The 18,699-nt window shown below is 57.4% G+C and overlaps 5 protein-coding genes across 5 annotated transcripts; 2 read left to right on the plus strand and 3 right to left on the minus strand.

Annotated features, from left to right (window-relative positions):
• The first annotated feature begins 1,059 nt into the window (after nt 1–1,059).
• Nucleotides 1,060–3,206, plus strand: TRAVEDRAFT_68533 (uncharacterized protein). Its single transcript, XM_008034922.1, has 6 exons — nt 1,060–1,256; nt 1,317–1,432; nt 1,487–1,547; nt 1,607–2,112; nt 2,193–2,291; nt 2,360–3,206. The coding sequence occupies exons 1-6, from the start codon at nt 1,131–1,133 to the stop codon at nt 2,706–2,708; spliced, it is 1,257 nt and encodes a 418-aa protein (XP_008033113.1). The 5' UTR covers nt 1,060–1,130; the 3' UTR covers nt 2,709–3,206.
• Nucleotides 3,207–3,510: 304 nt separating this feature from the next.
• TRAVEDRAFT_68534 (putative rRNA pseudouridine synthase) lies at nt 3,511–5,645 on the minus strand. Its single transcript, XM_008034923.1, has 6 exons — nt 5,395–5,645; nt 5,155–5,339; nt 4,714–5,100; nt 4,481–4,663; nt 4,177–4,427; nt 3,511–4,122 (listed from the first exon to the last, which is right to left on the minus strand). Exons 1-6 carry the CDS (start codon nt 5,610–5,612, stop codon nt 3,784–3,786), a joined length of 1,563 nt encoding a protein of 520 aa, XP_008033114.1. The 5' UTR covers nt 5,613–5,645; the 3' UTR covers nt 3,511–3,783.
• Nucleotides 5,646–5,880: 235 nt separating this feature from the next.
• Nucleotides 5,881–6,556, plus strand: TRAVEDRAFT_25859 (ribosomal protein L22e). The gene is made up of 4 exons (XM_008033681.1): nt 5,881–5,919; nt 6,007–6,178; nt 6,237–6,342; nt 6,400–6,556. The coding sequence occupies exons 1-4, from the start codon at nt 5,917–5,919 to the stop codon at nt 6,476–6,478; spliced, it is 360 nt and encodes a 119-aa protein (XP_008031872.1). The 5' UTR covers nt 5,881–5,916; the 3' UTR covers nt 6,479–6,556.
• A 63-nt stretch (nt 6,557–6,619) lies between these two features.
• On the minus strand, nt 6,620–12,252 carry TRAVEDRAFT_55639 (P-loop containing nucleoside triphosphate hydrolase protein). Its single transcript, XM_008034210.1, has 19 exons — nt 11,745–12,252; nt 11,583–11,691; nt 11,379–11,530; nt 11,285–11,327; nt 10,100–11,232; nt 9,900–10,046; nt 9,748–9,845; nt 9,389–9,698; nt 9,240–9,334; nt 9,015–9,187; nt 8,541–8,963; nt 8,260–8,480; nt 8,035–8,205; nt 7,757–7,979; nt 7,595–7,701; nt 7,430–7,530; nt 7,122–7,376; nt 6,981–7,065; nt 6,620–6,924 (listed from the first exon to the last, which is right to left on the minus strand). The coding sequence occupies exons 1-19, from the start codon at nt 12,018–12,020 to the stop codon at nt 6,679–6,681; spliced, it is 4,368 nt and encodes a 1,455-aa protein (XP_008032401.1). The 5' UTR covers nt 12,021–12,252; the 3' UTR covers nt 6,620–6,678.
• A 284-nt stretch (nt 12,253–12,536) lies between these two features.
• Nucleotides 12,537–18,313, minus strand: TRAVEDRAFT_55640 (chromatin-remodeling ATPase INO80; the record flags this gene model as incomplete). The annotated part of the gene is made up of 15 exons (XM_008034211.1): nt 12,537–13,099; nt 13,150–13,381; nt 13,435–14,064; nt 14,114–14,255; nt 14,309–14,756; nt 14,809–15,017; nt 15,073–15,241; nt 15,297–15,551; nt 15,604–15,785; nt 15,844–16,047; nt 16,104–16,205; nt 16,258–16,597; nt 16,656–17,480; nt 17,537–17,773; nt 17,831–18,313. 15 exons carry the CDS (start codon nt 18,311–18,313, stop codon nt 12,698–12,700), a joined length of 4,860 nt encoding a protein of 1,619 aa, XP_008032402.1. The 3' UTR covers nt 12,537–12,697.
• Between the last annotated feature and the right edge of the window lie 386 nt (nt 18,314–18,699).

Consider the following 18,699-nt stretch of genomic DNA (forward strand, 5'->3'; position numbering starts at 1 on the left):
ACTGAGCTATGGTCGCGTACAACTGCTCCAAATGCACAAGCAGGCAGAGAAATTGTGGGCGGAGATCAGTTAGCGCGACTGCATAGCGTGGTGGACGAGCGTAGCGTCCAGCAGAGCCTCCGCCCTCGAACTCGCGATCGAGATTCGAAACACATCCATCTTACACGTGACACAAGAAGGGGCGTCTCTTCTGATTGGTTCCTGATTGGGCGCTCCTGAGCACGCGGACGATGCAGATCACTCGGAGCGCCCGATCACCGCCGGGCCGGGCGGGAGCGGGGCGAGGAATGGCGATGCAGATCTGAAGCGCCCCCTTCATAGACGCTCGATCGAGGGCGGGGCGGGAAAGCTGTGAGGCCGGCGTCCTCGGCCACGCCCCGCACTGCTCCTCGTCGCGTCCAATCCTCTTCTCCTCGTCCCTGCATCGTCCTCGGCTCAAGCTGCGCTCGTCTGTGCGCAAGACCTCCTTTAAACAGCGCTCGAGCTGCCAAATTTTGAGCAAATTTGCATCGCCCCGCCCGGTCTCATGTCGATCTCCCATCTTTTCCGATCAAATAACGCGAAAGTGCCTCGGCGCTGTCGGTTGCTTCGGTGAGCCCGGTAACCATGTCCTTATCGAACACGGCGTGTGCAGAGCCTGTCGGTCTGTCACTCACCTCCGTCGCGTTAACACGACTTTCCAGGATGGCGTGAGAGCAATGCGAGCATGTTTCTCGCGCGCATAATTCCGTGATGGAGCAGCAGCGTGTCCTGCACTCGGTTCTATCGCGGCGGACAACCCTCGCGCATTACGAGAGGGGGCAACAGCCGGACAAGAAACATGGGCCATGGGGACAGTGCGTTGTTTTTGGGCAGCCAATGGGGAGCGCGGAAGGGTGCCCCTGGCATCCGAAGCTCTGATCGAGAGGTGTCTATTGTGCTCAGACTGCCTGCTCGGGTGGACGCGACGTCTACCGTCCGCTCGGTGCCTGTACCTCCGCCCACTCATAACCCCTTCCGCCAACAGCGCCGGCGTTTCAGTCCTCGTCCACTGCCTCCTCCTTCCCCTACTTAACCTCTTCCACGGCGGCTGAGCTCGTCGTCCCCTCCCTTCATTTCCTTCTTTCTTCCTACCGTGCCCAGTTGCAGCCATGTTCTTCTCTTCTGCAGTCCGCCTTGCCTTCGGCCTCGCTCTCGCTTCCTCCGTCTCCGCGACTGTCTACGACATCCAGGTCGGCGATGCCAACGGTGACACCATTTACACGCCCGAGGCCATTGTATGCACCCTCTAATTTATGTACCGACGTGCGATATGCTCACAAGTATTCCTACTGCAGTTTGCCAACGTCGGTGACCAGGTCGTCTTCCACTTCCACCAAAAGAACCACACCGCGACGCAGTCTTCGTTCGCCGCCCCGTGCTCTCCTCTGGAGGGAGGTCTCAACTCTGGATTGTTAGTATCTTATATGACCAACCATTGACGTCTCTAATCGATACACTCCTACAGCATGCCCGTCGCTGCTAATGTCACCGACAACTTCCCCACCTGGACTGTGACTGTGAAGGACGTATGTATCTCATATACCCTTTCGCCCAACCCTCGTTGCTCACATCTCTTCTTCCATAGACCAAGCCCCTTTGGTTCTTCTGCGAGCAGGCTGCCAACACCGCCGCCAGCCACTGTGGCAAGGGCATGGTTTTCGCCGTCAACTGCGGCCCCGACGGCTCGGCGAACTCGTTCGACTCCTTCAAGAAGTCTGCGCTTGCGATCGGTGCTCAGCTCGTTGCCGAGGCATCTGCTGCCGCTGCCGCTTCGTCCACGGACAGCAGCAGCGGTGGTTACGGGTACGGCGGCGCGACCTCCACCGCCGAGGCCGTCAGCTACACGACCGCCGACTACGGCACTGCAACCATCGCCGCCGCGCCCTCGCCCGTGCTCACCACGGACACGATCACCGTCGAGACCTCGTCCTGGGTCACCGTGTACTCGTCGTACCCCGGCTCGCCCGAGCCCACCCCGTCCTCGCTCTCCGGCAGCGTGATCAAGGTTGTCGTCGGCGGCTCGGACGGTGAACTCACCTTCAGCCCCAACAACGTCCAGGCCTCGCCGCGTGACGTCATCCAGTTCGAGTTGTGAGTACCCGCCTTGAGCGTTCCCATGCAAATTATTTTTTGCTCGGAACGGCGCGCTAACTGCATTTTCCCCATGACAGCCACCAGAAGAACCACACCGCGACGCAGTCGTCGTTCGCCGCGCCTTGCCTCCGCCTCAAGGACACCACGGGTGCCGTTGTTGGCCTCGACTCCGGCTTGTACGTGACACTTCGCCTTTTATTCGTATATTTGCACACGCTGACCACGGCCCGCTCCGCTCTAACAGCATGCCCGTCGACGCGAACGCGACCGACTTCCCCGTCTGGAACGTGACCGTGAACGACACTGCGCCCATCTGGTTCTACTGCCGCCAGCACAAGCCCGACGGCTCCTCGCACTGCGGCGCGGGCATGGTTTTCGCCGTGAACGCCGTCGAGAACTCCGCGCGCAACTTCAGCGCGTTCCAGGCGCTCGCGCAGACGCTCAACGGCACTGCTTCGAACTCTTCGACGACGTCCACCACGAACGGCACTGCCGGTGCTACCGGCAACAACAACGGCGGTGCTGCCAGCCGCGCGACGAACGCCGCGCTCTCCCTCGGCGCGCTCGCTGCGGCCGCCGCGCTCCTGCTCTGAGCGCATCCGGGCTGTGTTGTTTGAGGCTATGATACCCACGGGACTAGATGGTTGGATAGACGGGTGGGCGATGGGATGTGCATGGAAGCCTCCTAGAGACGATGTGTGCTCCGTGCGGGCGCCGCACAGGCCGGACGCTCTCCTTCCCCCCGGGGTCGTGCTGCCACGCAGTGCGCACCCCTTCCACGACGCACGTAACTTCTGCTATAATGCCCTCGGCCTGCTTTCACGTTTGCTCTTTTTTTTCTATTTCTTTCACGACACCCGGACCTTGCTATGGACTCGCCGAGCGGCTGCTGTTTTCCCTTACGTGTACTTACTGCCCTACTCTGACTGGTCGCTGTAGCTATTTTGTGCGCGCGCACGCGCGCGTTGTTGGGTCGCGCGTGTCGCTGCTGCCGTCCTGCCTTTGGGTGTTCCATTCGTGTACTTATGTCTTGCGGGTGTTTCTGCTTAGCGTAGGGACGAATGGTGATATTTTCGAAATCTCGAGATGGCCACCACTAGTGACGCGTGCGTACGGTAGCAAGTCTGCCGGTGGACCGGGATCCGCAGAGTACATTCATTCATTTGAGCTTGTGTCAGATGGAGCGTGCGGCTTCAGCATTTTTCGGGCTTCCCTTTGTACATGCGGGCGGATGCCAAGGCAACCAACAGCGTCAGGATACGACATGCCAGGTGCCGCATGCATCGTGCACAACGCGTTCCCAGAACACGGACGAACGCCGAGGCGATACGGCGACAGTTGTGTCACGGGTGGCAGTTGGGTGGCAGCGATATTCGCAGATGCGGATACGGATGCGGCGCGGGAGGGGACATCGCAAATGACGGATCTGGATCCTGATACAGTATGTACTATGAACACAACACGACACGACACGGCACGCCTGGAGCGGCATGATCAAACAAGCACGGCGTATATTGCACATATCCGCGCGCCACAACGCTACAAAGCGCAGGGCGCAGCGGCACCCCGGTTCGCCCGGGACAGGCGACACACAAACGACACGCACAGCGCCCTGGGCACTGGGCACTGGGCACTGGGCACTGGCGAGAGTCGAACGGCAAGGGCAGACTATGACTCGCCGCCGAGGCTCTCGCGCGCCTTCTTCTCCTTCTTGAGGCGTTTGCGCTCGCGGCGCGCCTCCTCGTCCTCCTCGTCGCCGCCCTTGGCCGCCTTCTCCGCGGCGGCCTTCTTCTCCTTCTTGAGACGCTTGCGCTCCGCCTTCGCGGCCTCGTCATCCTCCCCACCGTCCGCGTCGACGGTCATCGAGACGTCGCCGTCTGCGTCAGCGACCTCAGACTTGCGCTTGCGCTTCTTCTCCGCCTTCTCCTTGGCCGGGCTCGCAGGCTCAGACGCGGGTGCGGCAGGGGCAGGGGCAGGGGCAGCCGCCGAGGGGCCAGCAGTGGGCTGCTGTAATTACGAATTAGTCTAAATGGCGTGCAAGGGGTTGTCCTGGAAGCGTACCTCGTCGCGAGTGTAGTCGACGTAGTCGCGGCTCCACTCAGCAGGGGTAGCCTCGGTCTTCTCGCCAAACTTGCCCAGCTTGCCGTCCTTGATCATCTTCTTCTTTTCCATGGCCTTCGGGCCAAGTCCCCACCTGCGCGGGTAGGTGTCACGCTCCATGATGCAGCGCTTGACCTTGGCGACGACGCCGTGGTCGCAAGTCGCGAGCTCGACGGTGGACATCTGCGCAATAGCAAGGGCGATAGCCTCACCTGTAACAGACCGTTAGCTAATAAAAAGCGTCCATATACGAGTATTTACGTACCCTTAGTAGTCATAAGGACGACCTCCTCGTTTAATGAGATGTCGGCCTCGTAGCGGAGGAGACCGGGGATCATCAACTTCGCACCGTAGCAAACGGCGTTAACAGCGCTGTCCTTTACGACTATGCGCTTGTAACCGATGAGCAGAGACTCCAATGGCCTGATCACGCGGCGCAGGTAGGTCTCTGCATAAAGTGTTAGCACGGCCGCCGTAACATCGTGTCTGAAAACATACCATCGCGCGTGTTGTCGTACACCCATTGCGCGTCAAGAACATCGTGCATGGTCACCATGTCGTCGTTCTCGCTTAGCGCACCACTGCGTACTCTCCGGAGTTCCTGCATGTGACCGCCGACACCAAGAATAAGACCCAAGTGCACACAAAGCGTCCGAATGTATGTGCCAGCCTCGCAAGATACCCAGAATACACCCAAGTTGCGCTTCTCATCGAACTCAAGCAGCTTAGACTCGTAGATGGTGCGGACACGGAGTTGACGCTTCACGGCGGAGATGAGAGGGGGGCGCTGGAAGAGGGCACCGGTGAGGGTCGAAATGGCGCGAGGGAGGGCGGTAGGAGTGGACAGAGGCGAGTGCAGGCGGAGGACAGCAACATACTCCTTTCCTGTGGTACTGTCATCGGCATGGTTCTTCGCAAAACGTCAACTGGGGCACGCACCTGCGCCCTGCTGCGACTTGACAAGTCTTGTCGCGCGGTCAATGCAGACGATCAGACAGCCCGTAACCTTGGGGTCAAGAGTACCACTGTGACCCGTCTTTTCTACCCGTAGGATTCTCCGGAGCCACGCGACGACTTCGTGAGACGAGGGGTTTGACGGCTTGTCCAGGTTAATAACACCAGACCTGTTCCGTGCATGTGAATATGGTTGTGCAGCATTTCAAGCATGCTTCTGCTCACTTGACATAGGTCGCGATGTCCCGCTTCAAGGGGCTGCAGCCAGCGGGAATGGGGGTGAAGTGTGCCGAGCGGACCAGCAGCTTGTCGTAGTTTTTGAGCAGCAGAGGCCACTGCGAAGTGTCCAGTTTTGGCTGGGCATTTTCAGGCTTGATGGCGTATTCGCCGCTGAGCTGCGCGGTCGCAACCTGGCCGCGAGAGAGGGTACCGCTGGAAGCCATGGCCAGGGGAAGTTTTTGGGCGACGAGGACGAGTGCACCAACGACGACGTCTCGATCTTCTCCAGCTTCCAACTTTTGCGCTCCCACGCTTGGCGCTAAGGTTAGGGCCTGCTTGTTCTTTTCTCCGCCGCTTGAGCGGCCCTTGGGCGGCCCGGAGCTGGGCTCGGTCGCTGCCGGTGCACCCGCATGCGTGGGAACACGATCGTCAAAACTGTACAGTTGCTTTTCTGGACGCGAGTGTGCTCTGCTCACCGTAGGAAACGTCCCCAACGCCTCAAGCCACATCGTCTCGCTGCCCGTCAAGATGGTTAGTTAGCCCCCAGTACTGCTTTGCTGAGTTATCTTCTCAGTAGGCTAATCTGGGTTTTCCTCTCCTCTCTCTCCGTAATGTTAGGCCCCCACTGGAAAGACCGCTGCTGCTAAGCACAAGTTCACGATCGACTACTCCCGTCCCGCCAGCGATGGTGTTTTCGACGGCGCGGCCTTTGAGAAGTTCCTCCACGACCGTATCAAGGTCGATGGCAAGACGGGCCAGCTCGGTGAGAACGTCAAGATCCACCGCGATGGTATGTCCACACAGTTTACCGCTCCCCCGCTTGACACTCATATTTTTACTTTCTTCAGGCGACACCAAGATCACCGTGACCTCGAGCATCCCCCTCTCGAAGCGGTATCTCAAGTACCTTACGAAAAAGTTCCTCAAGAAGAACACTCTGCGTGACTGGATCCGGTATGTCATTCTGCGTTAATTTGCTCCGTTCCGCGACTTACCTACCTTTGTGTCCAGCGTCGTTGCTTCGTCGAAGGATGTCTACCAGCTCCGCTTCTACAACATCCAGGCTGCGGAAGAGGAGGAGGAGGAGTAAGCACCTCTCTCCATCACGATGTCGTCCCGCTCGTATGTTGTAGGCTAGTCATATACATATGTCGCGCATGCTCTGCTATTGCTTTCGAATGCACATGGGTCTTCTCGCACAATCGCACCAGTCAACAGGCTCTAAGTTCGTCGAAGACAAGTACGCAATTAGTATAGCAGCTACAGATATGGGTAAAGATACATCTTCTATCATCTATTATTGATAACCAGGGTGACAGTGTCCTGCGTCTGCGGTGGTCCTTCTGGCTTCAGCTTCCCCAGAATCATCATCGCTATCTCGTCCCAACGCAGCTGCGACTCGGTCAGCGGCCGCGTCCTGAACTGTGTCGCCAGGATCGAGCCCAAGTTGTTGCGCAAAAGCTTGAGTGCGATGCTGGCCTTGGGCTGGATGCGGAACCGGACCTTGCGGTCGATGGATGCGGTATCTGCCATAAGCTGCAGAGGATACAGCGGGTCAGACACTGCCGAGGGAATAATATCAGCGTACGTACCTTGAACTCAGCATCACCGCACAGGAGCAACAGCGCCATGTCTTCGACAGGTCCTGTTTCCCATGCATACAACTTCTTGGAGTGCCTGAAGGTTTCTCGTCAACGACCAGTCCGCCTTACATATATGCTCCAGGTACTCACATTATCGTGAAGTAGCACAAGTGGTTCACCCCGAAGTCCCCAAGACGCCGCTTGAAGTTGACGGAAGAAGGGTGGAACGAGGCGGGCTGGTTGTTGCCGATGGTGCGCATCTCGTTCTTGAGCGGGTCGACCGTGAGGATCTTCGGATACAATCCCGCGGCGAGCGCAGCGTTGACCATCGCGGCGTTGCCTGAGTTGACGTCTAGATCGCTGGGGACGACGACGAATCGCGTCTTGTTGCGGCCATACCGCGCTCTGTAGAACTGTGAGCAGACCATACATATGCGCGCGGCTCGAACGTAAAATACCTGCTCAGATCTCGGACGAACGCCCGGTCGACGTGAATGAAGGACGAGTCTACGAGGTACCCAAGGAATTGCTGCCGTAGCTCTTCGATCTGTTGCAGGTTCTGCGCAAGCATGGATGAGTACTTCACGTTGTTGTTGGGGGGGGGGGGTAGAGGTGAGGCGTACCTGGTGGCTGAGGTAATTTGACTTGCAGAACTTGCGTGCAATGCCATTCCCGCTTGCCCGACGCCAACTTGCAAAAGCGTTGTGAAGAGTCAAGAAGTCGGAGTTCTCTGCACAGGTTCAGTCAGTTTTAAGCCGCGTCGTTTCTGTTGTGGGGATACGTACCTGTGCGGAACGATAGCTTAGCCCTCTCAGCCTCCTGTTCGAGCCCCAAGGGGGTCAAGAAGGGCGACTTGGAGTTGAGAGTAGCGGCGATAGTGAGCGCCGGGTCAAGACAGCGGAACAGTGTCGCTATGAGCAGGAACTTTCCGAGATGCACGTCGGTGGGCAGCTGGCTTAACAGTCTACCCATGGGCGTAATCTCCTCGTTCGGCGTGAGGGCGCGAACCTTTCGTGAAAATTATGAGCATCTGCGGCATACACCAAGGAAGCGACCGACGTACCTCGACCAAAGCGGAGACAGCTCGCTGAACGTTGATGCCCAAAGGTGGATCAAGCGCACGGGAGAGGACATCCTCGATAGATGTGCCCAAGTTCACCTTCATGATCTTGATGCGCAAGGCCAGGTCACTCAAGCTGAGACGCATGATCTCCGGGTCCGGGTGGGCAGCCATCTAGGAATGCAATCAGACTCGTGCACTGGTGTCTCGCACCTATATTGGGCCTACCTTGGTGTCATGGCGCGCCTTGGTGAAGAGATGGAAACATAAACCTGATTGAACACGTCCAGCACGCCCGCGCCTCTGTGCTGCGTTGCTCCGGGCGATGTACGTCTCGATGAGGCGACTGATTTGTCGTTTCTCATCGAAGCGCATTTCGCGGTGCTTGCCCGTATCAATGACGCAGGTGATGTCCGGGATGGTGATACCTGTCTCAGCGATGTTGGTAGCTGACGGAGAATGGTTGTTAGCATGGAGACAACTACATGATCCATCGTGAAAGACCCTACCAATAACAATCTTCCTGACTCCGGGAGGTGGTATGTCGAACACAGCTCCCTGCTGTTCACTTGAGATGGTCGAATGCAACGGGTAGATTCTGAAGCGGTCCTCCGAACCAAACGAACGATGCTCGGTAAGGACGTCGTTCAGTCGCCGGATCTCGCCCATGCCAGGCATGAAGACTAGTACTGCCGAGGAGTACGATTCGTACGAACGGTCTTCGAAGCAGATCTTCTCCAGTAGACGGACTATAAGGTCATAAGGAATCAAACGTTCGTCCAGGAGGTTGACGGTAGAGATCGTCTCCGGAGAGAAGCGCTTCTCCAGCGTGACGTTCTCTTGCTGAGCGACGTCGTCGTCATCGTCATCCCCTGCCGCGGTTTCTTCCGTCCACTCCAGTTTCGCCTTGTTACGGTAGAACTTGTCTTTCCCTACGTGCAAGTTAGATGGAGCGGTGCTGACATTTGTAACGACATGCTTACCTCTACGGGCATATGGTGAGCCCTCGGTGACTTTCCATTTCGTGAACTCGACGGCATCTTCAAGAAAACGCACGTCGACGGGGAACGTGCGCCCAGGTACTGAGAGAATTGGGCATCCTCCGAAGTAAGCAGAGATCTTCTCGGCGTCAAGAGTAGCAGACATGAGGACGATCCTGTCATGCAATGTTAACAGCGTTACGGCGGAGAGGCATTGAGGGTACGAACTTTAGGTCAGGACGTTGCACCAGTAAGGACTTCAAGACGATCAGCAGGAAGTCCGACTCGATAGTCCGCTCGTGAACCTCGTCGATGATGATGTGCTAGCAAGATATATGAGTTTACTCATCATAAGCATATGCCCCGCCAAATCTCACCGTAATCTCATCGAAGGCCGTTCCTTGGCCTCCCTGTCCTGAACCACCCTCGAGCATGCGCAGGGCAATACCATTCGTAACATATGCGAGGCGAGTACGGCGGGTGATATTGCTCTCTAGTCGGATAGCATAACCAACCAGGGAGCTGCCAGTCCCAACAGCTCCAGCAGGCTCGCCAAGCTCACGCGAGACACGCTGCGCTAACGAGATAGCAGAAATCCGTCGAGGCTCAGTGCAGTAAATCTTGCAGTGACGTCCCTTCAGGAGTTGATCCTCCAGAATGAACGCGGGAACCTGCGTGGATTTACCACTGTAGCGACGCTTTAACATCATGAGTGAAATTCGAGCGCAGCACATACCATCCTGTTTCTCCACTGAGCACCAGAATTTGGGACATTTCCAGCAACGAAAGCAAGTCCTGCCTGTAGTGAGCCATGGGGAGTGTGTTCCGTTGATGCTAGACAACCCCCGTGAGCATTTGTCCGGAGGGCGGTGTGCATGAGAGGCGCACCAGCATGTCCTGGTAAGCAGGGCTTGCTTGTCGGGCCTGGAAGTCCGCAATAATCTGCTCCGAGGGGATGTCGTTACCGTGATCAACGTAGCGGCTGGTACTGAAGTCCTTTGTCTCTGTCGGCTGGCGGGACTGCTTGCCGTTTGACTGAGAGGGGTCCCATGAATACAGTACGTGGCCAAAAGTAGGACGATGTCTACCTTCTCCGCACGGGACAGCTTGGGAGATAGAATTTCGCGCAGCCGCGCCCATACAGCGCGGTTAGCGGTATCGTCGTCCACACGGCGTTTCTGCTCCAGCTCGTCCCATAGATCCCTGAAGCCTGGCGGAAGTAAACGGAAGGAAGTCTGGCTTCCCGTAGCCGTCCCGCCTGCGGAGAAGCCCTCAGAGCTGGGGAACGTCAGCGCGTGGAGCGCTACGGTGGAGATGTAGTGTTCGGCCTGGATAGCGTCATGACAAGCAACATCCTCCATAGACCAGAACTGGGTCCGGCCGCCGTTCCACCGTATTTCTACGGAGAACCTCTTGACGCGACTGGGGCCTGAGATGCAGTTGTAGGAGATCACAGCGTAGCGATCGGTCTTGCGGACGTTCTCCGAGAGGAGGACCTTGGGCGTGCGCCCGGACCAGTGCTTGGGGAGAGCTACGTCGCGGACTTGAATGACGGTACCGTTCTCCGTCGTCTCTGTTTCGGGCATCTGTTCCAAGAGCTCGAACATGCCCCCAGGGGAATCTTCGTTGTCCTCGAAGACGTCTGCTGTGGACGTGGATGCAACACTCTCCGCGCGAGACGGTGGCTCTTTCACACGAGGAGCTGGTGGAGGCGGTGGAGGTTTCGGAGGAGGTGCTGCGGCTGTGCCGCGGAGCTTCGACTGCAGAGCCGTGGCTTCCGCCTTGCTACGTTCGGTTGCGAACATCGATTCTGCTTCTTTGTGGTCGAAGAAGTAGTCTTGCTGGACCTCTTTCAAGCGGCGTTGGAGTTCCAGTAGAAACGCAGCGTCCCCCTTCTCATCAGCACGTCTATGAGTAGTCAAATCCATAATTCGCAGCTTGAGCCGGACGAATTCATCGTTCGGGTCCTCTACCGGAGACCAGCGCACGCTGTCTGAGAGGCCCTTGGCTGAGGACGGGGTTGAGGTACCATCAGAAGGAACTGGGCTATCCTGAGATGATGTTTCCGAGGGTTTCTGTCCAGGAACGAATACCGGCGCACTGGCATCAAGGAACGACTTGACACTCGGGCTGGGAGGAGCCGAAGACCCTGTCCGAAAATGAGAGGAACGCGCTGTCTTGGGAGTCCTGGGGGTCATTGGTGTTCGCGGCTCAACCAATTCTGCAAATGCATGTGTAAGGTCGTATGTCGTCCCCATTTGAAGCCCACTGACCTTGTTGTATACCCAGCTCTTCTTCATCGCAGTGTAAATGCAGCTACATCAAAAATCAAAAACGCGTCCCCTCAAGTGTTTGACATTCTCATACCCATTCGACAGCTTCATCTAGATCGACACCGGGGATGGCCCGCAGACATTCATCGACGCGAGGCTCTGGAAAGCCCAGTCGTCTGAGAACGCCGTATGTTATAGCGAGTCGCACGAGGGCTTTCTCCTCAGGCTCGTCCACAGACTTGGACGCTATTCGAGCGCGTCAATTGGATTCCACCGACGTCATTAGGAGGCCACATACGCTCCGAGCCTTCGTATTCCAATGCTAGTTCTAGAACGCGTTCAACAAAAGAGGGATCCAGATCTAGACGTAGCAATGTCTCGGAGAACCGTCGGTCCTGTTCGATAGCCTACAACAGACATGAGGTTCTTTCCAACGCGCCGACAGACAAGAATGTCCGACCTTGACAGTCCTGACGATCTCCTTCTCTACCTTGTCTTGAAACTTCTCGATCAAGCTCTGCAGCGCCTGGTCCTCTTCACTCAAGACGGGAGCGTCGCCAGCCTTCGGATTTTGACCGGCGGTATCAGCTGACGGGTCGGTGGAGGGATCGGGGACGTCGCTAGGGGGAGCGACCTCCGGTTCCTTCGGCACCTCGACAACCTTCTTGGGTACCGAGGTAGTCGCAAAGCCTCGCGCGATGGGCTTCAGCTGCGTTTTCTTCTTCTTGGGCGCCATCCCGGCGAACTATGAACAGCGGCGAGAGTCGCCTGCGAGCTTCCTGAGCACCTTCCGCAGTACGAGGACGCGAGCAAGAGAATGCGACGGCCAATGGTTGAGTACCCTAGCAGTTGTTAGAAAGCAAAGAGCTGAGTGTGACGCCCAGGTGTGTGGTTTCGGTGTAGACTCTAGATATTTAGACAAGCAGAGAAGAGCTGTACGCAAGCGAGCAGGTCGTACAGATAAATAGGGGATGTTGAGAGCCGTGCAGAAACATGTATGGTGCGAGTGGCGGGGTGGTGAGTTGCAGTCACGGTGAGCCAAGCGACGGTCGGCGGCTCCGGGTCGGAAACCGTCCACCACATCCGATTGCGGATCTCAGTATGTTCCCGCTGACGTAACTCTCGCTTTTCGACATTGCTGCCCCCGGGTGTTTGCCCACACACGACTGAGAACCAACAACAAGATAAATATCGGCAAAGAACGGACGCATGCGCTCATGCGATATACAAGAATACAAGTCATAAGATGGCATAAAGTACGAGTACACAATGGCGGGAACGTGATTCTAGATCGCAATACAGTATAACGAGCGAGAGCGGAGCAGGCTTAGAGCAACAGACATACACTACCTGTAAGTGAACATGAGATACGACGGAATGGTGAGAGAGTTCTGAGTTCTGGTGATGGCACGATCATGAGCCGTTGTCCCCTGCCGCGACGTTGGCCTTTCCGCGGCCCCGACCTCTTGGCCTTCCTCCTCGTCCCGCCCCACCGCCTCGTGACCCGCGTCCTCGTCCCCTCCTCCCGCGAGGTGCGGGTGTGGCGGGGACACTTTCGTCCTCGTTGTCCTCTTGGCCAGCGCCCTTGCCTCCTTGGCCTGCGGAGGACTGGCCGAAGAACTCGTCTCCTTCCTCGTTCCATAGATCTTGGACGGGAGCATCCGCCCCGGCGGGCTTCTTCCCGGCCGCCTTTCCAGACGTGCCGCCGCTAGCTTCAAGGCTCGCCAATTGGTCCTCATTGAGAAGCAACTGCACGATCTCGCTTGGCTTCGTGACGTCGGTGAACGTCTTGTTACCGACAACAATGTCTTGCACCTGAGAGAGGCATCAGTATCAGGTCATTGAGCGAGACAAACTGAGCTTACATCTTTCTTGACTCTTGCCAGCTGGACGATCCGCTCGTCGATCGTGCCCTTTGTGATCAGCCGGTAGACAGTGACCTGGCGGGTCTGACCGAGACGATGGGCACGATCCATAGCTTGCGCGTCGTTGGACGGGTTCCAGTCGTGGTCGTAAAAGATGACGGTGTCCGCAGCGGTCAGGTTGATACCCAAACCACCCGCACGCGTACTCAGGATGAAGATGAAGATATCCGGCCTTTTCCACCGCGTAAATACCGCATCAAAACTCAACAGAAGGCGGATGCTCACCTTGTCTGCCATTCCATGACCATGTCGCGACGATCCTCCAGTTTCGACGAACCATCGAGGCGAAGGTACTTGTACTGACGGTAGATCAGATACTCCTCCATGAGGTCCATCATCCGCGTCATCTGGAAGTAGATGAGACAGCGATGGTCGCCGGTCTTCAGCTGCTGCAGCAGAGCGTCCAGGCGCGCAAGCTTGCCGGAGTCGTAAATCAACCTCTTCGCTTCCGGCACCTGCATGGGCGCCGGAGGCAGTTGGTTGATTGGGGAGATGCCCACGATACCTGCGGGAGGGACGTCGCCGACCTCCTCCTGGAATGCCGCGATCTCGGACTCAGAGTCCCACATCCGCTGGGGCAGACCGAAGAGCGCCAGTGACTCTTTGGGCGCCTCGACAACTTGTATCTGACGCTCCACGAATGTCCTGTCGGCGCTGTACACCGAGATCGGAGGGGCGAGGGCATGAGGAATAAACCACCGTAGCTCTGCACGAGAGAGACACGAGGACGCCCATGTGACTGTTGAAATTTCACGCAGGCTGGGCAATCCCTCGGCGATCTCGAGGTTCGCAAGACGGGCCAGCGGAGAGAACGTGAAAGGATGTGAAGCAGAGTGTGCAACAAAGAGCGCGTCCCTGAGTGGGTGTTAGAGTGGCGTACGATAGAGCGAATTATGCGACGTACTCCTTGTATGGCTCAAACTCGTTTCGCCGTTGGTCTTGCTGCAAAGCCCGGAGTTGTCGAGCAAGAGTGGATGATGTGTGCGTTGCACTGGCTTCCGCCGGGGACATGTCGATGAACCTGAGGAAGGCAAATGCGGAATGGTCTACCAAGACATCAACGAGTTGTTCAGGTCAACGATTGCCAACCAAAACTCACTGTCATCCTGCAACGAACGATGAACCATGTCGGTTGACCAAATGTTCATCATCCTCGCGAGGGGTCCATCACCAGTACGGTTCAAGGAGTTCTCGTGCGGCACATCCAAGAGACCGCCGTCTTCGTAGAATAGCTTGGGTATCGTGTACTCGATAGGGTTGCGGGTCGAGTACGGAAGCTGGACGAAGTCGCCCTCGCGGTTGAGCGGACCGGAGCGGCCGAAATCAGAGAAGGAGAAGGGCGCGACTACGTCTGCACGCTCGAACAGCTCCGGGTGGTTGCAAACCTTTCGGAACTGCATGACGAGGTTCATCAGCGAGCGGGCGGAGTCTGCGTCGCCTAGGTTCGCCGCCTTCTCCAGCAGGTCTTGTACGGAGACGTTGGCCAACAGCCCCTTGTACAGCGATCGTTGCCGAGCACTGAGATCGACGTAGATGTCCTCTTCGATCTGAGCAGAGGATTTTAGCTACCCCCCGCATGCTACTTGGCATGGGACGTACCTTCTCGCTGAGCTCGTTCTGCACATGACGCTTCACCCGACGCAACATGAAGGGCTTCAGGATCATATGCAAACGGCGGAGCTGGTGCTCGTTCAGCTTGCTGCCCTTGTTCTCTGCCGCGTTCTCGATATCCTTCGAGAACCACTCGTTGAACTCGTCGTGGGAGTCGAACAAACTAGGCATGATGAAGTGCAGCAATGCCCAAAGTTCTGTTGTTCGTGTTATAGTCAGTTGATGACCCGGTCGGTATATTGCAATACACACCCTGCATCGAGTTCTGGATAGGGGTACCGGTGAGCAACAGACGGTTGCGGCACTGGAAGCCGAGCAGCGTCTTCCAGCGTGCACTCGACGAGTTCTTGATGTTCTGCGCCTCATCCAGGATCATGTATTGCCACTTCACACGCTGGAAATACTGCTGGTCTTGTATGATCTGTGTTTCACGTTTGTCTTCCCATCCTCAATCGGTCCCAAACATCTGCACTCACCAGCTGGTAGCTTGTGATGAGAACATGGAACGGGGCGTCCTCGTCGTAGCTGATCTCCTTCTTGCTCCAGAACTTCCGCAGCGTTGCACGGTCCTTCGGGTTACCCCAGTAAGGCAGTGCCTTCAACTTCGGCACAAAGCGAGTAAGCTCTTGCTGCCAGTTGTGCAGTGTCGACGCGGGAGACACAACAAGGAACGGCCCCCAGATATCGTGCGTCTCGGCAAGGTAGGCAAGCAGCGAAATTGATTGGACCGTCTGTAGATGCTTTAGCGTCACGGCACGGTAAGCAGTGGGGGGCGAGGCTGACCTTGCCGAGACCCATCTCGTCGGCGAGAATCCCGTTGATGCCCTGCTCGTAGAGGGTAGCGAGCCAGTTGAGACCCTTGATCTGGTACTCCTTTAGAGTTGCCATGAGCATCTTTGGTTGAGCGATGGTCAGCTCGCCCGTCAGCGACGTTGGGTTCTGGAAGTTGAGCTCGTCCGAATCGACTAGAGCGTTAAAATTCAACAGCCTGTCATCATATCCCGGATAGGAGTTGAGACGTACGATCGACCAAAGGCGTGCCGGTACTCGACCCTTCCACAGTCTCTTCAGCATGAATATGCGCCTGGCGTTTGGCAAGCTTGAGCGCTTCGTTGGTCTTCCGCTCCAAAGATGCTTGAGTGTCGAACTCTTGAGCCTTCTTCTTCGCCATGGCAATAGCAGCTTGAGCGTTGTGACGAGCATGCCGCTGCATGTTCGACTCATCATCTACATGTTACTGTGAGCAAACACTTCTAAGTGAGGTATTGATTAGCTTTACTAACCGTCGTCGAAGTCGATATCCTGCAGCGCGTCATTCTCGTTCTCCGCGGAAGCAGCACCAGCCGGGGCCTGAGCAGCGGCGCCGTCTCCTTCCAACTCGGCAGCTGTCAGGCGTGTCAGAAACCTCCCTGGACAATGAACACACGAGAGACGTACTCTTGAGCTTGTTCCCGACGAAATGGCTGTACAGCTCCGTCTGGCTGATCAGGAACTCCAGCTTTCTGGCCTGCCGTGCCGCCTCGCGCTTCTCTTCCTCGACTTTGGCGCGGTCGACCGCCTCCTTCTGCTCACGCCGCCGCACTTCGCGCTCCTCCTTCTCGTTCTTCTTCCAGAACACGAGCATCTCACGCATGAGCCTCTTAGCCTTGGCCTGCACGTCCTTCGTCGCCTTAGCCGTCTTGAGGAAAGGACGGCGAGCCTGGATAGACGACAGTGTAGCAAGACGGCCCAGTTGCTGTTTCTTGGTCTGGTATCCTGCGACGTGATACTTGTAGACCTACCACCGCCATCGTTAGCAACTCACAGTAGCGTCGCTCTCCACGTATAACTCATACCTTTGCAACGTCCCGTCTGGCGATGTTCATCCAGACTTTGCGTTGAGCCTCCTCTAGAGTCTTCAGCCGCTTCACCATAGCCGAGTCGTCGATCTTCCGTGCTTTCCTGAGCGGCGGTATGACCTCGTCAAGCTCATACATAGTGGAGGACATATTAGTAGGCGCAGGAGACGCGGGCCGCGAGCCAGCGGGGGTGGCATCGCCGGACACCGACGCGGCAGCGGAGTCCACCCCAAGCAGCTCCTGCGTCGCGGGCGGAAGGGCGTCCAGCTTCTTGCGAGGGCCGCCACGTTTGCGACCTTTTGGTGTCGCAGATACACTGTCGGTACTTTGCTCCCGCTTGCCTCTGCCTTTCCCCTTCGCGCCCGCAAGCAACTTGTTTGCCGGGGATGCCACGGACAGTGGCTCGTCCAGCAGCGACCGGTCGTCTCCGTCGCCCTTCTCGATCCGCCGCTTCTTGGCCGGAGGGCGCATGGCGCTGATCGGAATATCTACATCGCTGTCGCTGTCCGACGCGACACCTGCAGGAGGTCGTTTGGCGACCTCCTTGCCCTTTCCTTTCCGCCGAATGCTGATTGAGGGCTCGTCCAGGTCACGACCGTTTTCATCCTGTCCGACGAACGTGATTCCATCGGAATGGAAGTCGGGCTGTCCGAGGTCGTACCCGTCGGAGATAGACGGCGACGGTACGCGCATCTTGAGCTTGAGCAAATACTCTTCGTCCACTTTGGGCTGTGGCAGAGGTGGCGGCGGGGGAGGAGGTATACGTGCAAGTCTGTCCCTATAGTGGTGGGACATTCTGTACGCGGTAATCGAGTCGCGTTCCTAGGTGAGAGATAGCCTGAGGTCGTAGCATATATGACAATGAATTATCCACTCACGATGATCCACTGGGAAAACCAGACGTCGACCTGCTTTTGCCTCTTGTGGGTTTCCATAGCATAATTCCCTAGTTCGTCCCACCACAGCTCCTGACATTCCTCTAGGTCCGACGAAGGCTTCGGGTCTTCCTCTGCAGACTCCGGGGGCTCCTCTACGGGGGTATCTTCCACTATTTCTGAGGTAGGGGTCTGGTTGCGCTGTTGTGGACGCGACCGTAATCCTGGCCGGCGCGACTGCTGCGAACAAACAGTTGATTAGGACAGCACCCAGTAGGCAACACGGAGGTCACTTACGCGTTTCTGCCCAGGAGGCCGGTAGTCCTCGTCATCGTCGGGCAATTTCCTCTTCCTCAGAATCCTCCCATTGATCTCCACCGACCCCTCCTTCTGCCTCAACCCGAGCGGTGTTGCATTGGACGTGCGCGGAGATGGCGTTGCGCTTTCGTCCTGCTCAGCATAGTACGAACTGCTGGGACCAGAAGGAACCTCGTCGCCCTCGAGCCTATCGCCATTGTGATGCTCCCACCCTGCGGGGCTATGGTATCCGGCGGTATGAGGCTGGTAGTACTCGCGTGAGCTCGGTGGCTGTTCCACCTCGCGCGCGGTAGACCGTGCACGGCCCTCGCGGGGCACTTGCAGGCCTGGAGATAGCGGGGCGGGGGCGTGCGCAGCCTGCGGTGCGACGAGCGCAGGTCCACCGTTCGTAGCAGATGGGTGGGGTGGTATTCCGGGCGAGTGGGGTGGCGGGTCGTCGTTGAGGATATGCCGGAGGGACATTGTTGTGGGGGGGAGGAGGGCGACGTGGTGCGTGCAAGGGGAGTTCGTAATAAATAGGTTTGCTTCGGCGCACTGCTGGACAGCGAACGAAGCGCCCAGAGATGCCAGTGCCACACGAGAAACAACAAGCTCAGCCAAGAAGCTCTCCCGGGGCGGCGCCTATGTCGGGCGTCGTATACGTGCGGTGGCGGTCTGCGGTCGGTGTCGAGGTCGGTGTGCCGCGGTTGTGTGGGCTGCGAGTGCGGATGGGAAGACGCGGTGGGGAGGAATGATGCAGCTCTGGGCCGGGCCCGAAAAGCTACGGCTTAGCCGCAATTTGCCCAGCGAGCACGTCTCATAGGATTTCGTCCCGCTACAAATATGTCCATTGCCTCTTTGGGCTTCCC

Source organism: Trametes versicolor (assembly GCF_000271585.1).
Source record: "Trametes versicolor FP-101664 SS1 unplaced genomic scaffold TRAVEscaffold_1, whole genome shotgun sequence".
Classification (NCBI taxonomy): Eukaryota; Fungi; Basidiomycota; class Agaricomycetes; order Polyporales; family Polyporaceae; genus Trametes; species Trametes versicolor.